This window comes from Zingiber officinale, chromosome 3A (genome assembly GCF_018446385.1).
Source record: "Zingiber officinale cultivar Zhangliang chromosome 3A, Zo_v1.1, whole genome shotgun sequence".
Lineage (NCBI taxonomy): Eukaryota > Viridiplantae > Streptophyta > Magnoliopsida > Zingiberales > Zingiberaceae > Zingiber > Zingiber officinale.
The window spans coordinates 20,846,919-20,867,955 of record NC_055990.1 but is presented as its reverse complement, the minus strand read 5'-3'; the positions used below and the strand labels follow the sequence as shown (position 1 = coordinate 20,867,955).

The window sequence follows — 21,037 nt, the reverse complement described above, 5'->3', positions numbered from 1 at the left end:
AATAAGCTTGAATACTTAAAACTTAATTCGGCTTGGCATATTTACCACTCCAGGATGGGACCGATATAGATGGCTTCCTATTGTGTTTACTTGTTCGTTGAATGAGAGCACGGAGTCGATGGCATTTTTCCTTGGCATTTGATTGGTGCACTTTGGGGCGGAAATGGGTGGGAAAAGGTGAGTGATGAAAATCTCAATTTGCCCTTGATGAGGATGAATGAAAAGGATGAATAGTTGAACCCTAGTTAGGGAGCTTGGAGCTCGACGAGAGTTCGAGTGGTGGAATAAGTGCTTAGCGAAAAAATAGATGAAGGATCAAGCGTGAATGCAAAATAGACCTACCTTATGGGTGGCCAGGTGGGTTCTGTTTGTCAATTCAAAGTCGGTAGGGGGCCCCAGCATGCATCTTGTTGTGTGGGTTAAACCTGTGGGAACTCCTTAGTTAAGGTGCATTTGACACAGAAAATGTTTTTAAAAAAAACCAAAAGAGTTTCTATTTAGAGAGTAATAAAGTTTTACCAAAAATCATCATTAATTATTTATAAAATTAAAAATATATATAGTATTATTTTAACAAATTTAAAAAAGAAAATCCCTTTTTAATAATATGAATAAAACAGAGGCCTTTTTAGTTTTTAACACTAACGAAATCATCACAAATTTGCCACACAAATTATTCAATTACTCGTTCCAGCACCAAACTCTTTTTAAAGTTTAGCTAAAAAGAAATGCAAATTTAAAAGCTCATTTAACTCAAAAAGACATAATACGACCTAGGACGAAATCGGAGTGCACACGTAGACTTCTGAGATGCTGGCGAGTCGGCATGCTCAACGGTTGGCCTTGGCAACCCGCTCGATCTCATCCTTCTTCTTGATCGCGTAGCTGTTGAACACATCCACAATGTGAGGTTTGTATGGAGTAAATTGAATCTTTAAGTAAACGATTAGGAAAGAGAAAGATCTTGGAGCAACTCGCCTGTTGGAAGAACCCTTAGCTGCATTAATCAACTCGTCGGCAAGGCACTCGGCGATGGTCTTTATGTTCCTGAAAGCGCTTTCGCGGGCACCAGTGGTGAGGAGGTATATTGCCTGGTTAACCCGCCGGAGCGGAGAGATATCAACTGCCTGACGTCTGACAACACCAGCAGAGCCAATTCGAGTGGCATCTTCTCTTGGACCACTGGCATGCAAATAAGAAGAGCATAGGTGATCATCAATCATCATACTTAAAAGAATGAAGTTTGTATACTACAGTTGCAACATAAAAGTCGTTAAGCTGATGAAAGCACAATTGCAAGGAGCAAGTTTTAGCAGGAAACATCGAAATCGAAGTTATCCTGAGCTAAAACAGAAACTGATAACAAACAAGGGCTTAGTTAATCAAACATGGTGTACTTGTTTCTAAATTACATAAAGCACTCTCACTATTATATGAGAAGAAACTTACAAGGAAGACAAGGCCATCCAAAATCATTTCTGTGTGCATCAGAATTCAGCTAGAAATCATCTATCTGACTGACATGAGATGTTGCAAATTCAAAGAAAAAGAAGCACAACTATGAATATTGCTTGTATAACGATAAAAAAAATCCACAATTTGTTTGGAAATTAATATATTTCTCCAAATCAACTTGTGATGAATTCAACCACAATCAAGAAGCTGCTCAGCTGCTAAATATCCAGTTCAGGCAATAGCCAAAGGAAAACTTCCCATGAGATTCAAGAGTTATTTCTCCTTTACAAGTTGAATAAGTAATGTGTTTTTCCAATAGGTTTCCAACATATATTCTTTGGCTTATGCAAGTTAAAAAGTTATTGGGTGCAAAATATTCTATAAAATAAATGACAAATCAAGAAAGAAAAATGAAAAGGCATTGAATCCACAATGCCCATCTTCTTCAGTGAGATTCTAGTCGTGGATGATTACCTGTTGATAATGGCATCAACCATAATTTGGATCGGGTTCGCATCAGTAAGCAGATGAATAATTTCCATTGTATGTTTGATTATGCGGACAGCCATTAGCTTCTTGCCATTGTTCCGCCCGTGCATCATCAAAGAATTCGTAAGTCTCTCAATAATTGGGCACTGAGCCTTTCGGAACCTCTTAGCAGAGTACCTCCCAGCCGTATGCGGAAGATACGTAGCATGTTTCGGGGGAGTCACAGCAATGTAATCAGCAAGCGAGATATCGCTGACCTGCAAATATCAGAGAAAATATCCTTCAATTAACTTCTAGCAGAAACAATGAACAATATGCACGTTTTAAAATTTGCCAATTCATCTAAAATTTACTATAGATATCATCATCATGAAAAATTGAAAGAAATGTGATTTGATGCATGCAACCGACTGTAGTACGAACGACAAGTTTATGCAATCATAAAGCAAAGTTGATTTGTTTCCTTATGGAAGAATTAGAATAATGTTGTCTAAAACCTCCAGATCTACAGAAACAGTAGAATTCTTTTGTTTATGAATTGAATTCTCGAAGCCTATTTTCCCTACGATCAATAGTTCCTTCTCTAGAAAACTGCAACCCACGTTCAGTGAATACTTGAACACACAGCCCTATTTTCTCTACGCCAAAACGTCAAAAGAAACTTTTTTGTTTGAAGTAGCACAATGGAGGAATCGATTACGATATCGCCTTGCGTACTTAAAGCGGATTATACAAGATTGACAATTTTATCCAATAAACCAAACAAGAAAGGGCGCAATCGATCTCACGCAGTCGACGAGTAGGGAATGAAGACAGTACAAAATAAACCAGATGCTACCAGATAAAAAAGAAACAACAGCGAGAGCAAACCGCAACATCGTCGAAGGACCATCGATTGAACAGCTTAACCTCCTGTTGCTGGATCTCCATTGACGCCCAGGAGCGAGAGCGGCCACGAACGGACAAGCGGAGCAGTGGCGGCGAAAAACCTAATGCGGCACAACGATATATATATAGATAGAAAAAAAAAAAAAAAAACTTGATCAAGATCTGTTTTAAAAAATTTATTTAGCCCTCCAAATTCTATTATTTTAAAATACCTCAGAAAAATCAGATTGTAAAAAAAAAACTCCTTGTAAGTTTTGTTTTTATTATTTGATACTTTATCTTTAATATAGGGGTTTTATAAAAATCGATAAAATAAAAGGAGTGAAGTGCAGTAAACCGAGTGAAGCCGAGGAAATCGTAGAGAGAGAGAGAGAGAGGCAGGGCCGTCTTCTCTGCCTCTCTTGTCGATCTCAGTTCGAGCGACGAGGTAGAGGTTGATCGAGGAGAAAGATCCATGAATTGCGTCAACAGACAGAAGCAAAAAAAAAAAAAAAGTACCTTCTCTCGCTCCGTCTCTGCGATCGTGGTTTTATTGCCTTCGATTTGGTAAAGGTCCGTCTTTCAATCATACTACCCCTCTTCGGCTTTCGTCCTTCGCTGCATCGTGTCGCCGTACTGACCTCTAGGGGCTGCTGCCGGATCGATTCGACTCGGATTCCGGCGGCCCTTTCAGATTTGGAGGCGGGGCGTGGACAGAATCGCCGCAGAGTAAGTCGGGATTTCGCATATTTGCTAGGGAAACCCATATTCATTTTAAATTTGTGATAAAAATCTATGTTCTTTACAAATTTAGGATGAAAATCAAAATTTGAAAACAATATAAAAGAAAAATGATATGTTCAACCTTACGAATAGATACATAAAATGAATACAAAAACAACAATAACATTCTATCAAACATATTCATCATCAACAATATCCAAATATCTTCCGCCATATCCAAACGAATACAAACATAAGCCAACAATACAATTAACAATAAAAGTAAGTACAACCAAATTTCAACCAACAACTAAGTTACCGTGTATCCAATATTCCAAACATGCTTCTAAGTTATGATATTCAAATTACAATCTCATACCAAAATGTCTCAAACGGGAGAAATATAGAATAGAAGATACTCATCCTCGGAAGATCCTTTCATTTCAATCCTCTTCTTCTACTTGCATCATAAAATAAATAAATAAAAAATATCATTTTTAATAAAAATAAATTTTTTTATAAACTAACAAAAATAAATATGTAAAAATTTACTTATTATTACGTGGATTTCCAACCACAATCTTTCTTGGGCTCACCAAGCCTGTTTGAAATAAGAATAATAATATTGATCAAAAATACAAAAATGAAGAATTTACAAACTTAATAAAATAACAAATTTTTAAAATACTAATTACAAACATTAATGCATTGTCATTGTCGTCACCGTCATTACTAGTACCGAAAGGAATCTGACTTGAACTAGAGCTAAATGTTAAAAATGTTGAATAATAAATTCTTATTGTCAGTACATTTCTTAAAATTCCTTATCACTTTGTGTCATTTGTTGTATTTCTACAATTTGTTGATCCCTTTAATATATTATGTCTTTTAAATTGCTAACCTCTTAAATTAAGTTATGAATATGTGTTATTAATACTAGTGGAGTAGAAGAAGGTGTACGAGCAACAATATGAATTTTGCTCGTAGAACTCATACCTAATATCTTTTCCCCTTTGGCTCCACAGTATCTCCAGTCATAAATCCAAATTATTACTAGCAGACGGCTCATATCCCTCATTATCATCGTCATCATCTGAACTTCTATGTGATAGCAATAGCTCATCATATCTCTCAAAAATTAAAATCTAAATTAGAACAGGTACATAAATAATAAAATATAAGTTATAAATTAAAATTAAAGATAAACTCAAACTTTAGTTGTTCTAGCTCTATCTCCACTCCAAGTCTTAATTTTTTGGAAAAATGTGGACAAAAGTATCTATAAATTCTGACTTCTTTCCCAATTCCTTCGACTAAAAATAATACAGTTAGAAATAATGTAATAGTTTAAAATTGATTTAAAAACTAGTTATAGAGTTAAAAAAAATATCAATCTGCGTGAATATTTTTCGATATTTATAGATACTCCCACATATTTTGCAAATGAGTCTCCAAAAATATAAGTTTAATTTATTTTATTCTGATGACTCCTTTTTTTACTCTCATTAGTTTGCCAAAAATTGGATCTCTTACTCCAATTGTCTGACGTGATGAAGGCTGACTTTTTCCTACTAATCTTGGCATAATTCAATACATGCCGATTGTTGCCATATTTTTTTGAAAATTCTTTTAATTTTCATCTCTTTATAAGAGTCTCAAGTGAATGACCACTAAAATGAAAAAAAATAATTGATTATATATTCACTTAATTGTTTTATATATAAATTAATCAGTTACCTTAAACTCGCACCACCAACCACATACAGACCCCTCTCCAATAATTATTCATGATTTAATTAATTTCGTGAATAACACATACAGAATTTTCAAACCTATCATAAAGTTACAAATAAATAACGTTAAATAATTAAGATGGTTAAAAAATTATAATATTTTTAATACTTACAAGTCTTCGAAAGGGACTATATCTTGTCGAATGTCGATAATCTCAATAGATGATTAGTGTCTGGTGGGTACTAGCGACTAGAGTGACAAAGGTGAATGGGAAGGTCCTGTTGGCGACTGGAGTGGGGAAGGTGAAAGGAATGGTCTTGTCAGAGACTGGCCATGTGAATGTCCTGTCTGGGGGGGGGGGGGGGGGGGTATAGGTACCGTGTTGGCAGTAGCGAATAAGTTTGGCTAGTGCTAGAACTCTATTGTCTATGATCACCCCATCGAAATTGTCAACCAAAAATCAAAATTAAAATAAAGCAAATAAAAACTTGATGCTTAATGAAGAATATGGAAAAAAAAATTACAATATGCATAATGAAGATATGAGAGGGAGAGAATCTACGACGATAATGTCACTTCTAATGACCTATAGGAAAAAAAATACACAACATACACAGATAAAATATATAAATTTAACAATGAGACAGTATATAGACAACTAATTAAGCTATGAATTTTATAAATTTGTACATTAAAATTAAATTTAATCATAAAAAATTGACCATACATGTCAAAAATCAAAGTCATTATTATCCTCTTCCTCGTCCTCCTCCTCATCATCATCATTCTCATGAAATTCACTGGCATCCACATAGGGTCTCGTAATGTTGGAATAATATATTCCTCAGTCTGAAATGTATTTGCAATTTCCTCTTGTTGATAACAATGTCTTCCCAACATTCTTTAATTTTTTATGTGCTTTCATTTTACAAACAACTCATGAATCAATTTTGTCATGTTTCAAATTAGGATATGAAACATAAAAAACTTAAATTGCTTGTTGTGCCAAAATAATGGTCTATATTGTAAGTACCTCGAGGTAGTTTTTGTTAGATCGAGATCGTGCTAGAGGGGAGTGAATAGTACTCATGGTTTTCACGCGTTTCGTATTCGAAAATCGTTCGAGTAAATGCAGCGGAAATAAAATAAACAAACACACAGAGGACTAAGGTATTTACTTGGTTCGGAGCCTGTGGCGACTCCTACTCCAAGGCTCACGTTCGTTGAACCTTTACTTTGGGCAACACCTATATCTCGTAAAAATATTACAAACAAAGTACAATTGGAAGCAGTAATAATAAAAATTATATCGACAACAAAAGACTAAATCTGAAGCTCTGGGTCGTCGGCGTCGAGTTCAAGCTTTATCGGAACATCTCGTTAGCAGCAAGTTGCAGAAAGATTGCTTGGGAGAAGCTTGATTAACTGCTGCCTCGAGAGCTCCTTTTATACACTGCTGGAGGCGCCTCTAAGCCCGTCCGAAGAGCCTCCAAGCCTCCCGAGTCAGCCGCGTGGATCAGCGAAGAAACCTTCGTCGCTTATCCTGCTTAAGGCGTCTCCATGGCCACTCCAAGGCGCCTCTAAGCTCTGGTCCAAGGCGCCTCCAGCTCCGTCCGAGGCGCCTCCAGCTCCTCTTCGCAGCCAGCTCACACTCTGTACCCGAGGCGCCTCCAAGCTCCATGGAGGCGCCTTGGACACTGTTTATCTGAGGCTTGCCTTGCTTATTTGTCCCTGCAAAGCATATTAGTTCACCAAACACACACATACCCTGCAAGACAAAGTTAGCACACATAAAATATAGTAAAAGCAGTAATTGACAGTCTCCGACTGCCCGGGTCTGACTTCGGATTTCCTACCGGAAACCCTAGGTTGACCCACGCCTACTGTTCCCTCTTCTGGGGAACGCACCCTCACCTACTCCACTCAGGAGAGTTTTACCTTTAGCCAGTTTGGTCCTCTAGACTGACTGGACTTTTGGTCAGCGCTCGATGCTTCCAGTATTCATGATGGATGTCCAGTCCACGACCCGTCCAGACTTCTACCCGGTTCACGTCACCAGGATTTTAACCTAGGGTTTCCACCCCCTAGGATTTTTACCCGAAGCTCCGACCCGCTAAGACTTTCCGCCTAGAGTTATTACCCCCCTAGGACCTAGGGTTACCGCCCCCTAGGTTTTCCACCTGCCTAACCGCAGCTAGGACTTTTGCCTAAGTACACTTAGGACTTTTCCTGCAAAGCTCATTCAACATATCAGAAAATAACACACCTTAACTTTGAACCCTTTGACATAATCAAAACATATGTTCGATCATTGGATGCTTACCACACCAACAATCTCCCCCTTTTTTATTATGGCAACAAAATTCAAAGTTAAGTAAAACATAACAGTAATTATGAAAATTTCTAACAAGAAATAGGAGTAAAAAAAATATTTAAATTACAAACACTTACTCCAAGGCTCCCCCTAGATCAAAAGGTTATATAAATATATTTAAATTAACTTTGACTCTCCTCTCCCCCTTTGACATAAATCAAAAAGAACTCGAGCAAAGAGAGGTTTGTTAAAAAATATTAACTTTTTTAGTTTTAAACTCCCCCTGAAGGGTAGCTAAAATTTGAAAGAAAATGTTTAAAATTTTAACAACAAATGTTTTGAAAAAAAAAACCTTAGCAAATTTTGAATGTTTTGAAAAGACTTAGTTCTTTCAACAAAAACCTAGCTTCTTTAAATACTTGCTTTGAAAAATATGTATCTAAATTTGAAAACTTTTTAGCAAGACTTAGCGAATATTTAAACAAATCAATTTTTCAAATTATTTTATGATTTTTCAAATAACTTTCTTTAAATAATTTTTAAAGGTTTAAATTTTTCAAATAATTTTTAAAGGTTTAAATAATTTTTCAAATAATTTTTAAAGGTTTAAAATTTTCAAATAATTTTTCAAATAATTTTTTAAAATAATTTTTTTAAAAGATTATTAAAATGATTTTAAAATATTTTTTTTAAAGATTTTTAAAATGATTTGAAAATAATTTTTTTTTAAAATGATTTTTAAAAGGATTTTTAAAATAATTTTTAAAGGATTTTTCAAAGAATTTTTAAAGGATTTTTTCAAAAGGATTTTTAAAATAATTTTTAAATTGATTTTCAAAAGGATTTTTAAAATAATTTTTAAATGATTTTTTTCAAAGATTTTTTAAAATAATTTTTAAATTAATTTTCAAAAGGATTTTTAAAATAATTTTTAAATTGATTTTCGAAAGGATTTTTAAAATAATTTTTAAAGGATTTTTTTAAAGAATTTTTAAAATAATTTTTAAAAGATTTTTTCAAAGGATTTTTAAAATAATTTTTAAATTGATTTTCAAAAGGATTTTTTTTTAATAATTTTTAAATTGATTTTCAAAAGGATTTTTAAAATAATTTTTAAATTAATTTTCAAAAGGAGTTTTTAAATAATTTTTAAATTATTTTCAAAAGGATTTTTAAAATAATTTTTAAATGATTTTCAAAAGGATTTTTCAAATAATTTTTAAATTGATTTTTTCAAATAATTTTTAAAAGATTTTTTTCAAAGAATTTTTAAAATAATTTTTAAAAGATTTTTTCAAATAATTTTGAAATTGATTTTGTTTAAGTTAAAATTAAATTGTTTAATTAAACATTGAATAAATTGAATTTGTTCAACTAAGTTAACCTTAGGTCCATCTCATCCGATTCTAAGATATCAATCAGGTAATCTTAAGTAATTTTGTGAGATGGTTATCTTTGATTTTTGGTTATTTCTAAGGATTAATTTACATTTGAGTTAAACTTAGGTTTTCCAATTAGTCAATTAAATATGTCTTTCCATGATTGGTTCCTAGGTCAGGGCGAGGCTCTAGGTCTTCTTGGATATGAGATCATCCATCCCTTCCTAGACAGAACCGTTCAAAGAATATATATTTAATTTTCTTTTTGAAACTCCTAGATTTAACTAGCAAGTGTAAATTACGTCTAGTTCCTTAAGTTATCATAGTCTAAGCATGTATATTGCAAGGAAAATAAATAAACAGACATCAATCAATTTTATCTATTTATTGAGATAGTTTTTCTATTGGCTTCCCCTGGATCATAGCCTCGATATGGTCTATCAAGGAAATGGATCTGATCCTTGGGGACCCAATAGTGACCAGGTCCAACTTGATTAACCAAGTTGGACTTTGGCACCCATGTTTGGACAATTTTTCTTTTATTTCTATTAACTAAGGATAGATATGCTTTGTATTTTCTTTTGGTTTTAAACCCAAGTCCGGATTTGTTGAAAACAGCTCGTTGTTTTCCAAGAATCAGATCAAGATTCTTGGAACCCAGGATGAACCGTTCCAACGTGTCCTTGAGTTCTTTAATTTCAGTTTTCAAATTAGAATTATTTTCCTCACGTTGTTGGACTTGAGTTGAGTTTTAAATTTGAACTGGCTCAGTTAAGGAACTCGAGTCAGTCACTTCCTTAAGGGTTGTTACCTCTTTTAGAAGTGACTTGACCCGGACGTTGGATTTAGCCAACTTCTTTAATAAATAAGGCACTAAATTCTTTAATTCATCTAATTGAGTTTCGGCGAGTAGCAAACTTACAGTAGGGTTCAGTCCTTCGAAAACAGATGCGGATCCGTGACTTCGCTCAGACTCGCTCTCGGTTTCAGACTCGAACTCGGACTCGGTTTCGATGATGTTTGCTTGCACTGGTAACGTGAGGAAGCTCGACGGTTCTTCTTCATCAGTCTCTGATTTGTTTGATGACTCAGACCAAGTTGCTTTCAATGCCTTCTTTCTCCGTTACTTTTTGTTTGGGCAATCCGGCTTGTAGTGCCCCTTCTGAGTACAGCCGTAGCAGGTGACTCCATATTTGTCCTTCGGGTTCGTTTGAGTCGCCTTCTTATTTCTGCAGATCCTTCGTACGAGCCGTAATAGCTCGGAAACAATCTCGTCGTCATCTTCCAATTCGTCTTTGGTTTCAGGTTTGGTTTTGTGCTTTGCTTTAGTTTCCCGGGTTCTGCTTGTACCTGCAACCAAAGCAACACCTTTCTCGACCGGACGTGCACTAGTCTGCTCATGCAATTCAAAATTAGAAAAAAGTTCATCAAGTTCAATTAAAGATAAATCCTTAGAAACTTTGTAGGTATCTACCATTGATGCCCATAATGTATTCCTCGGAAAGGCATTAAACACGTACCTTATTACGTCGCGATTTTCTATTCTCTGGCCGATCGCATGAAGGTCGTTAAGGAGGTCCTGGATGCGCGCATGCAGCAGGCTCGCCGTCTCAGTTTCCTACATTTTGATGTTATATAATTTATTTAAATTAAGTCGCGTTTATTTACCTTAGTATCGGGAGTGCCCTCGTGCAGCTCAATTAGCTTTTCCCATAGCTCTTTTGCGCTTGAGAATTGTCTGACTCTGTTTAGTTCTTCTTTTGTTAACCCGCATTGTAGCATACAAGTTGTTTTGGTGTCGGCTTCAACCTTCTTCCTTATGCTGGTATCCCAGTTGATGCATGAAACTAGTTCTCCAGTGTCGTCACGTGGAAGTTCGAGATCAGTCTGGATAATAATCCACATCTCGACTTGCGTCTTAAGGTGGTATTCCATCCGGTTCTTCCAATATCCAAAGTCCTCACCGGAAAAGAGTGACAGGTAGACTGTGCTGAAACCTTCTTGGAGACCCATTAAAGAATCTAGCACACAATAAAACGAAAAACAAATCTCAGGACTTGATCCTGGATTACAAGTGCGGGATGTATGATAAAAGTAAACGAACTCGAGTGGTATTGCACCAGCTTCGAGCAAAAAATCGATTCGAACGAGAAAACAAATTGGAATATAGCAATTATACTATTTCCGATCGACTCTGAAAAATTGAAAAGACCATGAAAAAATTTGCTTGACTGGTGGTTGCACCAAATCGAAATGACTCCACTCTGATACCAATTGTTGGATCAAGATCGTACTTGAGGGGGGGTGAATAGAACTCGTAACTTTTACGCGTTTCGTATTCGGAAATCGTTCAAGTAAATGCAGCGGAAATAAAATAAACAAACACACAGAGGACCAAGGTATTTACTTGGTTCAGAGTCTGTGGCGACTCCTACTCCAAGACCCACGTTCATTGAACGTTTACTTTGGGCAACACCTATATCTCATAAAAATGTTACAAACTAAGTACAATTGGAAGCATTAATAATAAAAATTATATCGACAACAAAAGACTAAATCTGAAGCTCTGGGTCGTCAGCGTCGAGTTGAAGCTTTATCGGAACGTCTCGTTAGCAGCAGGTTGCAGAAAGATTGCTTGGGATAAGCTTGATTAACTGCTGCCTCGAGAGCTCCTTTTATACACTGCTGGAGGCGCCTCCAAGCCCTTCCGAGGCACCTCCAAGCCTCCCGAGTCATCCGCGTGGATCAGCGAAGAAACCTTCGTCGCTTATCCTGCTTGAGGCGCCTCCATGGTCACTCCAAGGTGCCTCTAAGCTCTGGTCCAAGGTGCCTCCAGCTCCTCTTCGCAGCCAGCTCACACTCTGTACCCGAGGCACCTCCAAGCTCCATAGAGGCGCCTCAGACACTGTTCATCCGAGGCTTGCCTTGCTCATTTGTCCCTGCAAAGCATATTAGTTCACAAAACACACACATACCCTGCAAGACAAAGTTAGCACACATAAAATATAGTAAAAGCAATAATTGATAGTCTTCGAACTGTCCAGGTCTGACTTTGGATTTCCTACCGAAAACCCTAGGTTGACGCGCGCTTACTGTTCCCTTTTTCGGGGAACGCGCCCTCACCTACTCCACTCAGGAGAGTTTTACCTTTTGCCAGTTTGGTCCTCTAGACTGACTGGACTTTTGCTCTGCGCTCGATGCTTCCGGTCTTCATGCTGGACGTCCGGTCCACGACCCATTCAGACTTTACCCGGTTCACGACTCCAGGATTTTAACCTAGGGTTTCCACCCCTTAGGATTTTTTGTCCGAAGCTCCGACCCGCTAAGACTTTCCACCTAGAGTTACTACCCCCTAGGACCTAGGGTTACCGCCCCCTAGGTTTTCCACCTGCCTAACCGCAGCTAGGACTTTTGCCTAAGTACACTTAGGACTTTTCCTGCAAAGCTCATTCAACATATCAGAAAACAACACACCTTAACTTTGAACCCTTTGACATAATCAAAACATAAGTTCGATCGTCGGATACTTCCCGCACCAATAGTTTTGATGTGATCAACCAAGTCAAGTTAGGTCTCGTTGTGGTTTAACCCTTGTTTCTAAGTGTGCAGGAGCTTAGGAGCATAGAAAGTCGAAGATGCAGCTAGCGAGAAGGACGGCACGGGAGAGAGTCGACGTGCTCGGTGTGTCTGAGGGATGAGGCGTTGCGAAAAAGTACGTTGGCGGACGAGAAGGAAGCATGCGGCGATTCTGAGGGACGAAAAGCCGGAGCAGAAGGTTGCTTGAAAAGGCCGAAAAATAAGTTCGGGTGAGCCTTATTCCGGATGACCGAAATCACCCAACCAACCAAAGCTGGAGTGAGAGCCTGGACGAAAAACACAGAGGTTAACTTTGGTCTAGGTGCCCAGACTGGGTCCAAGTGCCCGGACCAAAAACCTTATCGAAACTTGACGTGGTGCGATCAATTACGAAAAGGATAAAATTCTATTCACGTCCAATCACCTGAAACCCTTCTAGGCACCCCGACTAGAGATATAAATACAGCCCTAATCTCATAATCTATATATAATACTTGTAAACGATTCCATTTGAGTTTAGCTTTGTAATTGTGAGCTTTAACTGTTGTAAGAAGCTTCTCCGCCTGAAGCAGATTTTAGTGGGTTTTTCAATGTCTTGGATTAGCAATACCTTAATAGAATACTTTATTCATCAGCCTCTGGTAGGTGGCGCCGACGTTCTTCAATCCGAATGGCATCACGTTATAGCAATACGTTCCATCAGTCGTGATAAAGCTGACCTTCTTCTGATCCTCCCGGGCGAGCGACACTTGGTAGTACCCTTGGTAAGTGTCGAGCATGTAGATCAGCTCGTAGCCCGCCGTAGAATCCACCATCTGACGATCGATCCTTGGCAGCAAATAGAAATCCTTCGGGTATGCCTTATTCAAATCATGAAAGTCGATGCAGACCCTCTATTTGTTACTTGGCTTGAAGACCAGCACAACATTCGTGAGCCAGCTCAGGAATTGGACTTCCCGGATATGTCCGACCTCCAGTAATTTTTTGATCTCCGCCCGGATGATTAGTTTCTGCTCCGCGCTGAAGTCCCTCTTTTTGTACTTCACGGACCTAGCGTCCGGTCGGACGTGAAGCTTGTGTTGAGCCACGCTCGGAGAAATCCCAAGGAGCTCATGTGTCGACCAGGCAAACACGTCATGATTTTGTCTGAGATAGGAAACCAACTCTGCCTTCTTCTCACTTTCCAGGTTGGCAGCGATGAAGGTAGTTGCCTCCGACTAGCTTGGGTGAATTTGCCCCCCCCCCCCCCCCCTCCGTCTTATCATAGTCCAGTTTATGAGGTCTCTCTGTGATAGCGTTCACCTCCAAGAGCGGGTTCTTCCGAGCGGCCCTTACTTTGAATTTGGCCATCTTGACATAGCATCGTCGAGTGCCCAACTGGTCACCTTTGACTTCGCCCACCTTGTCATCCACCGAGAATTTGATCTTCTGGCATAAGGTGGATGCCACCTCTCAGAACTCATTGAGTGTTAGTCGGCTCGGTATGACGTTGTAGGCCGACGACACGTCCACCACAATGGAATTTGTGGTTCTTGTCCTTTTCAACGGCTCCTCCCCGAGCGAGACGACTAGGCGGACTTGGCCGATTGAAAACACTTCATTGCCTATGAATCCGTAGAGTGGAGTCGTCATGGGCAACAAATCACTTTGATCGATTTATAGTTGATCAAATGCCTTCTTGAATATGATATTCACCGAGCTCCCTGTGTCAACAAAGGTTCAATGAATAACGTAGTTAGCGATTACCACTCGAATGATCAGCACGTCATCATAAGGGATCTCCACTCCCTCTAGGTCACTCGGGCCGAAGCTGATCTTGAGCCTTTCGACCCTCTCCTTGTTGCAGCGCACGACATGAATCTCGAGTCGCCGAGTGTGAGACTTCCTCGCCCGATTAGAATCACCACTGATCGACCCACCAGTGATCATTCCTATTTCTCCTCGAGAGGCATTGCTCTTGTTCTCCTCCTCTCGAGCTGAAGGCTTGCCCCGCTCAGTGAATGCTCGAGCGAGACTTTGGTTACTCCTTCGCTGGGGCTGGTGGTGTCGGGACTCGACTGTTGTCCTTTCTTCTTCCCTTCACCTTGTTGATCGGTGCCTGTATCTCTGATCAGGAGATGGTGATCGACGGCGATACCCCCTTGGGGTTGACCTGCTGGCTATCAGTGTCAAGTCATAGCAGTCCCGGGTGTTGTGTGTCATTGACTGATGGAAGGAACAAAACATTGGCGTCCATACTTACTTTTTATAGCCTTTGGGCGACCGCCCGCCACATGTTGCACAGCATGCATCCTGGGCTCAGGGTGTGGTTGGGCTCCTCCCTATCGAGGCATCTTAGGGGGTTGATGGCCACTCAGTTGCCATCGTCCAAATGCTACTGTGGGCTCGACGGGTGTCTCCCTCCTCCTCGCTGCCTGGGCTTCTTCCACGTTGATATATTTAGTGACCTTCTTTTGTAGGTGGTCGAAGTCCCTTGACAGCTTTTAAATGAGCGATCGAAAGAATTTGCTCTCGGTGAGCTCCTAGGTGAAGGCGTTTACCAGCACATCTTAGGAGACCGCTGGGATGTCCATGACCACCTGATTGAAGCGCTGGATGTAGGCCCTCAACGCTTCCTTGGTCCCCTGCTTCAGCGAGAACAAATTCACGCTCGTCTTCTGATGGCGATAGCTACTGGTGAAGTGGTGTAGGAACACCCTCGGAAGTCCTTGAAGCTATGGATTGATCCATCCGGCAACCTCTTGAGCTAACGTTGTGCTGAGCCAGAGAGTGTGGTGAGAAAGACCCAACACTTCACTCCATCGGTGTACTCATGAAGTGTGGTCACGTTGTCGAATTTGGCCAAATGGTCGTCCAAGTTGGTAGAGGGTCATTCAGAATCCCCTCCGAAAATTGCTGATTGATTCGTTCGGGCGAATCATCTTCCCTAGGTACCTTCCCTTTCCTTGCATGTCGAACGGACGCATCATCTGAAGAAGACCCCCGATCCTTGTTCGCTCGGCCCCATTCCTCCGAAGGGGTCTTGAATAGCACTTGGTGGAAGGGGATAGGTGCATTGGGTGCTTCCCCATATGTGCCAGCCGACTTCTTACTATTATCCCGAGCGGATACTCGGTCTGCTCGGTCACTGTGCTCAGCTAGTCGACCAGCGGCTGATGTTGCAGGCTCCTGCGCTTGGCGTTCGGCCAGCGTCTATTGTTGTTGCTACTCCACTATCTTGGCTGCTCAGGCTTATATCAGCATATCAAGCTCCTCTTGTGTCAGCTTCACTGTGGTGAATCATCCAACATCCTTCATTTTCTCGTTTGGATGCAGACTATGTTCCCACAGATGGCACCAAAATGATCCTATCCGAAAGTGGGAAGGTGGAAAGCTAGGAATGTGGTGGATTCGCTGACTGGCTGTAGATCTCGTTCCGTTCTGTAAAACAAGTAACGTCAATGCCGAGTCAAGGAAGGAGTCCTTGGCGTTGGCCCTCCAACGCTCAAATCAACCACCGAAAGTGTAGAAGAAGCAAAGCAACAGTAGAACTAGCACTAAACAGTAATCACGCGTACCTTGGCCGGTGATGGACCCTCCTTTATATAGAATCTTGGTGGGCGACGTGTATGCTCCTTGAGGCATGGGTGCATTCTCCAATACATCTCATGAAAGGACCTATCAAGAAAGTACCTCCGACATCATACCTTAACAGGGCATGCATATCCCTGACAAGACAGTAGAAGCTTCCTCTGTATGATCTGCCTTTCGACCATGCCTCGTGTCAGCGGCACTATCTTCTAAAACGATGTCAAGAGATACTACAGTGATCCTGTTGCTTGGCTTAGCGGGATAGCCGCTCAGCCAGGACTCCGCTCCGTTGACAGGTCCCGCTGGTTGGCCAAGTGAGATAGTCGCTCAGCCATGACCCCTTCGCTCTGTCGACCTCAATTGCATTCTCGTGTGGTGACTATGTAGTAACATGTCCTCCTCCGTTTAGATAAACTATCTCATCTCCTTTGGTGTCTTGCTGTTCTGTACTGAGCATCAGTTGTCTTGCATATTCTCCCGAGCTAGACAGGTGGTCCGCTTGGGCATGTCTCTCACCGATCGGACCTTGACTGACCCGATCGACCGTCACAATTGTCCCCCTTTCGGCCCTTTGACACTTGGATGTTAACCCCCTTGACTTTGACCTCCACCTTAATAGTTAACCTCGTGTCAAGTAGGTCTCCTTCTATCACCGCATCAACAAGGTTGAAGAAAGGAGTTGTGATTAGCAAATCATCATTTTTTTTACAAACAAACAAAACAAAACAAAACAAAAAGAAGAGATATCTATAGGAAAAACATTAATTGAACAACATAGGAAAGAAGGGGTGGAGAGGGAAGAAACCTAGCGTCGGGTGGCTCTTGTGCGCCAGAGAGAAAACATTGAAGGAGAAGGTTGTTGTCATGCATCGAGGAGAAAACGACAAAGGAGAAGGCTACCATCGGATGGCTGTAGCGCATCGGGAAGAAAATGCGAGGGGGAGAAAATGCGAGGAGTCGTCGTCAGGCATTGAGTGGAAAGCGAGAAGGAGAAAAATGTGACAAAAATTTCGACGGAATAAGATTTTACATAAAGGATTGGTGAAAAAATTTACTAATAAACTGATTCAACTTTTGACCCAACTACAAATATTAACCCATTTAACTTATTACTTCAATAATTATATATATATATATATATATATATATATATATATATATAAAATGAGATCCATATTTTTAAATCTAAGTTTAAAATCATATTTACTGTATATATATTATTTCACAATTAATGATTGTTGAAATAAATAATGGTGAAGTGTATTATCCATTTCCACTTTGTGCAATTTTATTTTATTTTTTTCTATGAATACAAAAGTCTTTTATTTTACGCCGGATCCTTCTAAATTTATGACCGGTCTTGATTATCATGGCCTCAGCGAGAAAAGAGAAGGGATATGTCTTGCTTATAAATGTCGCATGCATAAAAGAAGTCCAAATTTGAAATAAAATCAAACTTGGCCGCTTGGGAATAGAATTTGCAATTGAATTCTATTTTTATATTAAGAAAATTAAGGTAGAAATTATAGTTCCTCCAAGTCAGGAACGGTGCCAAAATTAATACTGAGAGGACACTACCACATTAAAAAAATTGAAAGGGAGCTTATTTGTTTTAATGGACAATTCAAACCTTAATTTGATTAGCTATTCTTTATATAAACAATATCACTTGATATATGTGAATTTAAGTAAGTATATATTTTTTTTAAAAAAAAGATTAATTAACAAACCTTATAATTATATTAATTCTCTATTAAAAAAAAATAGTGTCTTCCCTTTTGTATAATTTGGATGAACAACTTGTTACTTTTATATCTACAGTTGAGCTAATCGATTTTTCTCTTACAATTTTTTTTCTTAAATATATAATTCCCAATTGTGTATTTTCCACACCTACTAATAAATTTGATGGCCATTGACTTTCCTTTTTTTTAATAAATTATGATTTTTTTAAAATATTTATTTTCATTAATTAAACCGGAAGCCATCCCTTTCATGGCCCGGCTCGGAGCACGGGCGTTGAAACCAACTCCGAGCCTCGAAAATATCGGAGATCACCCGCTTCTGTACCCGCAAGGTGAGTGGGCGCTCGGAAAGAAGGGAATGGTCCCACTTTAGGTAAGCCTCTACAAGAGGTGAATGATACGGGTAGAACTATGCAAGTAGCGTTTATTGTTTTAGGGAAGCCATCAGGAGGACGCCATCTTGCACGCCAGCGACCGCTTACCCTAACGATCGCCCCGTGCTTATCGACGACGACCTGCTTCTCGTGTCCTCACTCTCCGCTTCCCGATTGATATTTAGAGCCCACCCGCCATGTTGGAGATCATTCATCGATCGATCGGTCGCTCGTGGCTCTTTCTGCTTCTCGATCGCCTCTTCGGTTCTCGTCGCAAAATCTCGCGTTCCGAGCTCGAAGATGTCTGCCTACTGCGGAAAATACCACGGTAAAGTTTCGGTTTTTGATCATGGGGTTTGTTCTCCGATGTGTGCTTGATGAATTATCGGCTTTGATCGAGTTTTTTTAACACCTAGTGTTGATATTGTGTTGGAGAATTACTACTCTCGTAGTTTCGCTGATTTCTGAATATGAATTTGTTCGAATCGGTTTGTCGTAGTCTGTATCCATTGCGCGCAAGATTTGGTACTATTCAAAGCGCATGGAATCACATAGGACTATAATTTCATTAAAATCTAGGATTCAGAACAAGCTTTGATGGTTGATTTGTGATCTGCATAGATCTTGTTTCTCCTTGGATGTCTCGTTGATCATCTGTTTTCGATAAAAACAAATATCCCATTTATAGATCAAGTAAATGTGATGGGGAGTGGATTCATCTCTCTAACACTGAAATGTCTGGATGCGAGCATACATGACGATCTTAGATTTTCTTTTTGGATCCAGTTTCTATGCATTCCGAACTCCCAACTGAATCTTCATTTTCTCTCTGTTAGTGCCTAGACTAGGAAATTTTCAATTCCCTCTCCTTTTTTTCCCTTTTTTATTTTTTATTTTTTGATCTCACTATGAGAGGATACATATTCATTATGATTTGAGTTTTTTCAGTATAGCTGGTTTTTTGTTAATTTGTATTCTAGCTTAGAATTTTTATTGAAAGATGTTTACCGAAATTCTTCATATCTGTAAATTTTAAGATTTTGCTTGAATAATTATTCATCCGCTATATGCTGGAATTCCTAAAATCATATATTTTTCTTTCTCAACTAGCAAATTTGAAGGCACTCTACTTTCATATCTACTTTTAAAAAACTCCTAAAAATCTTACACCATTGCTGTTGAAGGTTTTGCACATAAAGATCCTTATTTCAATTTTTCAATGAACATAATCTGTGTGTGTTTTTCTTTGAATATATTATGTAGTCATGTAAAGGAATTAACAGAAACATTTCAGCAAGAACAAAATACTTTCTCATAATTGTTTATGGACCTAATTCAATGATGTGCAACGGGAAAAAGTTGTGGATATCTAGGATGTCAATATATTTGTATCATTTCAATGGATCGTTGGCATAATATTAGATTACTACCATTCTGAAACCTTTTGTCTAGGTGAGAATGTTATCTGCAGAGTCGATAGCTGTAATTCTGTCGATGTTTCTATAGATCGTTATTTTGTTGAAGTAAGATGCTGAATACTCTGACCTCTGCGTCCTCTCCTGTTGCAGATGAGCTTATTGCCAATGCTGCCTACATTGGCACCCCGGGGAAAGGTATTCTTGCTGCTGATGAGTCAACTGGCACGATAGGCAAGCGTCTTTCCAGCATCAATGTGGAGAATGTTGAGGAGAATCGCCGTGCCCTTCGTGAGCTTCTCTTCTGTACCCCTGGTGCCCTCCAATACATCAGTGGTGTTATCCTGTTTGAGGAGACTCTCTACCAAAAGACTGCCTCTGGTAAGCCATTTGTTGAAGTCCTCAAGGAGGGTGGAGCCCTTCCTGGTATTAAGGTCGACCTGGGCACCATCGAACTCGCTGGTACCAATGGTGAGACCACCACCCAGGGCCATGATGACCTGGGCAAGCGCTGCAAGAAATACTACGATGCAGGGGCTCGCTTCGCAAAGTGGCGTGCTGTTCTCAAGATCGGTCCGAATGAGCCATCACAATTGTCGATCGATGCAAATGCTAACGGATTGGCACGCTATGCTATCATCTGCCAGGAGAATGGTCTCGTCCCCATTGTGGAACCAGAGATCCTTTCTGATGGTTCTCACGATATCGCAAAATGTGCAGATATCACAGAGAGGGTGCTTGCTGCATGCTACAAAGCCCTGAATGACCAGCATGTTCTCCTTGAAGGCACTCTGTTGAAACCCAACATGGTAACTCCTGGAGCAGACTCTGCGAAAGTGAAGCCAGAAGTGATTGCTGAGCACACTGTCCGAGCCCTCCAAAGGACTGTCCCCCCTGCTGTCCCGGCCATCGTCTTCCTTTCCGGAGGACAGAGCGAGGAGGAGGCCACTTGTAACCTCAATGCAATGAACAAGCTCAACGGGAAGAAGCCATGGTCGCTTACCTTCTCATTTGGACGGGCGTTGCAGCAAAGCACCCTGAAGGCATGGGCCGGGAAGACGGAGAACATCGAGAATGCGAGGGCTGCTTTCCTCGCGAGGTGCAAGGCGAACTCTGAGGCGACACTCGGGACCTACAAGGGCGATGCTGCTGGAGGTGCGGGCGTCTCCGAGAGCCTCCATGTCAAGGACTACAAGTACTAAGTTGCGCTTGTTTGTTCCACATTGTCATTTTTTTAATCTACTTTGAGAACTTCAAATTCCAGTAGGAATAAGGTGGGAGGTGTGAGTGAAATGCCTCTGAAACTCCTATATTTTGAGGATTTTGTATTTCTGTTGCCTTTTTCTCTCCCATAAAGATGCTTCAATGCAAGATCAATGAATTCTGTTCTAGTTTC

General features: G+C 39.8%; 2 protein-coding genes and 1 long non-coding RNA gene across 3 annotated transcripts; 2 read left to right on the top strand and 1 right to left on the bottom strand.

The window, feature by feature from the left end:
* Positions 1–650: 650 nt before the first annotated feature.
* Positions 651–2,933, bottom strand: LOC122051339 (40S ribosomal protein S5-like). Its single transcript, XM_042612438.1, has 4 exons — positions 2,815–2,933; positions 1,930–2,201; positions 979–1,182; positions 651–885 (listed from the first exon to the last, which is right to left on the bottom strand). Exons 1-4 carry the CDS (start codon positions 2,872–2,874, stop codon positions 831–833), a joined length of 591 nt encoding a protein of 196 aa, XP_042468372.1. The 5' UTR covers positions 2,875–2,933; the 3' UTR covers positions 651–830.
* Positions 2,934–3,050: 117 nt separating this feature from the next.
* Positions 3,051–4,388, top strand: LOC122051341. The gene is made up of 2 exons (XR_006131431.1): positions 3,051–3,384; positions 3,506–4,388. It is a non-coding gene; the product is annotated as an uncharacterized LOC122051341 (long non-coding RNA).
* Positions 4,389–18,061: 13,673 nt separating this feature from the next.
* On the top strand, positions 18,062–21,037 carry LOC122051338 (fructose-bisphosphate aldolase 1, cytoplasmic-like). Its single transcript, XM_042612437.1, has 2 exons — positions 18,062–18,554; positions 19,795–21,037. The coding sequence occupies exons 1-2, from the start codon at positions 18,527–18,529 to the stop codon at positions 20,841–20,843; spliced, it is 1,077 nt and encodes a 358-aa protein (XP_042468371.1). The 5' UTR covers positions 18,062–18,526; the 3' UTR covers positions 20,844–21,037.

Coding starts and splice junctions, on each gene's coding strand:
- LOC122051339 (XM_042612438.1), bottom strand. CDS start 2,874: ATGGAGATCCAGCAACAGGAGGTTAAGCTGTTCAATCGATGGTCCTTC. Junction 1,183..1,929: donor GTTGATGCCATTATCAACAG/GTAATCATCCAC, acceptor TTTGCATGCCAG/TGGTCCAAGAGAAGATGCCA. Junction 886..978: donor GCTAAGGGTTCTTCCAACAG/GCGAGTTGCTCC, acceptor TGTGTTCAACAG/CTACGCGATCAAGAAGAAGG.
- LOC122051338 (XM_042612437.1), top strand. CDS start 18,527: ATGTCTGCCTACTGCGGAAAATACCACG. Junction 18,555..19,794: donor CTACTGCGGAAAATACCACG/GTAAAGTTTCGG, acceptor CTCCTGTTGCAG/ATGAGCTTATTGCCAATGCT.